This window comes from Sciurus carolinensis, unplaced genomic scaffold, assembly GCF_902686445.1.
Source record: "Sciurus carolinensis unplaced genomic scaffold, mSciCar1.2, whole genome shotgun sequence".
Taxonomy (NCBI): domain Eukaryota; kingdom Metazoa; phylum Chordata; class Mammalia; order Rodentia; family Sciuridae; genus Sciurus; species Sciurus carolinensis.
In genome coordinates this window covers 2,005,063-2,007,600 of record NW_025920121.1, presented here as the reverse complement: position 1 = coordinate 2,007,600, position 2,538 = coordinate 2,005,063, and the positions used below count along the sequence as shown (strand labels likewise).

Genomic DNA, 2,538 nt, shown 5'->3' with positions numbered 1-2,538 from the left:
ACCCCTCTTGTCCCTCTATACAGTACCTCCTTCCTCCATTCTTGCCCCCTTCTACCCATTATGTGTCATCGTCCACTTATCAGAGAGATCATTCGTCCTTTATTTATTTTTTTGAAAGCACTGTTCTATTTGTTTATAACTTAGAAAGGTATCGAACTCATAGTGCCTCTTTTTCACATAAGCATGCACATAGATATGAGTTTTAACAGGAAATCATACAAATAAAATTTGTATAAACACAAATCCATATTGAGCCATACCACAGATAACAAAGTAAAAATGAAGAAAACTGGCCACAATATACAGAAGGACACTGCTGTGTCTTATACACTAGAAAGTCTTTTATAAAATAATCATCTTATATAATCAGAAGACCAATCTTCAATGTCATCCTGCAAGGTGGGTTTCTTTACTATTTCCACAAATGTGAATTTCCAATAGGTTCATTATATCACAAGAAAACAGACGGTTTTCTGCAAATGATCTTAAACTTATATCCCAGATTTACAAGTTCTTGTTTTGGTTCGTAGATTTCACTATTACGGAAAGGTTTTCTTCTTCCTTGGCTTTATGATGTTTCTTCTTGAAAATACTGCTCACTTGAAAGAGAGATAGAGCTTGCAGCCACAGTTCTGCATGCTGTTATTTCAACATGGTTGGTGTGCAGTAGGATCATTGATGTTTCCTGAACATTACAACGTCTTGCAAGCTCATTACTCACTTCTGCTAGCCTTTCCTTGATCCTGTAAAGACTGCACCGTTTCCTCCAATGTTTTCTCCCTCCCTGACTTTTCACTTGCTGCTTCATACTGTCCTCTTGGATCAATTTCCACCGAATCACTTTTCCTCGATTGAAGGGTTACTAGTTTTTCTTCTAATTCCTTCTTCTCCTCCTCCAGTTTTCCACACATAATTTTTAATTCTTCCAGAGACAGAACCTCTTGCCTCAGGAATTCATTTTCCACATTTAGATATGCACATTGTGAACAGGAATACTGCAGTTGTTCATTAAGATCATCCAACTCCTTTTCATAGAAAATTTGATTGCGCAGAATTTCTTCGACAATGTCCCTCTCATTGTCCATATCGATTTTTGCCCTTTAGTTCGTTAACTTCACACATATCAAGTCTTGCCTGTTCTTCCTCTGATGTCTTTCCTGCAAGTACTTCTGCTGGGTATTTATTTTGAAACATTTCACATTGCTTTTCTTCATATGCAACAGCTATTTCTTTAAGGTTATCACTGCAATTGACTACATAGGACAATGCGGTCCTACCAGAGCGATCTTTCAAACACACGTCAACTCCTTTTTGCAGCAGCAGCCTGACTGTTCCTTTGCTTTTGTGTCCTGCTGCGAGCATCAATGACGTTCTTCCGTGATGATCCGTCGCATGGATGCTCGCTCCCATTTCCACTAGGAATTCTGCCATTTGCTGATTGTTTTCTTTCAGCGCAAGTAATAGTGGAGTGAGGCTGTCCTTGTTTTTTGCTTCAATCATTGCCTTGTGCCTAAGCAGGTTTGCTGCTGTGCACGTGTTCTTACTGTAGACAGCATAGTGCAGGGCAGTGTTGCCACTGGCGTCCATTACATTTGGATCTGCATCAGACTGCAGCAAAATCATGGCACACTCCTCCGCCTGGAATTGTACAGCCTTAATGAGTGCTGTGCTCTTGTCATCGTCACAGATGTTGACATCAGAATTCATCTTTATCAGGAGTGTCACCATTTTGGACTGGTCATAGACACAGGCATAATGCAGAGCAGTTTTCAAAACAAAAGTAATCGGGCTGGGGAGATAGCTCAGTTGGTAGAGTTCTTGCGTTGCAAACTCAAGTCCCTGTGTTCGATCCCCATCACTGTTCAGTGGAGCTGCTGCGAAGCTCATCTCCAGATTCAGAATCTTGATGGATTCTTTCCCAGCCTTCTCCTGCTGAATCACAAGACTGTTCCTGGGAAAACCTAGTTTTCTCAATGTCCAAGAACTCCAGACCAGGAAAGTGACCAAATAAGCATGTCCTGTTCTGGCTACAAACTTTAGGAGAATGTTTCCATTATTATAGGTCAGGTCCAGGCTTAGATTGAGAGTCTGACCTGGATTAAACTTGGGTCCAAAATTCTCATTGGCATTACAAATAAGATCTGTTCCTTGAACAGACGATGATGGCTTTCCAAACCTTGAAAGCTCAAGCAATCTGTTCACATTTTCTCTCGATCTCTGAAGGTGTGGACTCTGCATCGTTTTCAAAGAATTATTTGGCAGTCCAACTAGCTGCTTTAACAGGTGGCATTAGAGCTTTGCGGGTGACCTCCGTGACATACTGGGCTGGCACATAAAAGACTTTGGAATTCTCATCCAGTTTAACTTGCCACCAACCATCATTGGTCTTTTTCACCAAGATGTACTGCTCCCCTTGTTTTATCACAAGCTTTCGGTCCTTGGCTTCAAATTCATAATCATATTCCACTCCAATATACACTTGTCCTGGAACCATCTTCCCACTTCTGTCAGTCATTTTTATTCAATATTAGTCACCTC

General features: G+C 40.8%; 1 protein-coding gene across 1 annotated transcript; it reads right to left on the bottom strand.

Moving 5' to 3' along the window:
* Positions 1-1,074: 1,074 nt before the first annotated feature.
* LOC124973768 (putative POTE ankyrin domain family member M) lies at positions 1,075-1,728 on the bottom strand. Its single transcript, XM_047537493.1, has one exon. The coding sequence runs from the start codon at positions 1,726-1,728 to the stop codon at positions 1,075-1,077; it is 654 nt and encodes a 217-aa protein (XP_047393449.1).
* Positions 1,729-2,538: the final 810 nt, after the last annotated feature.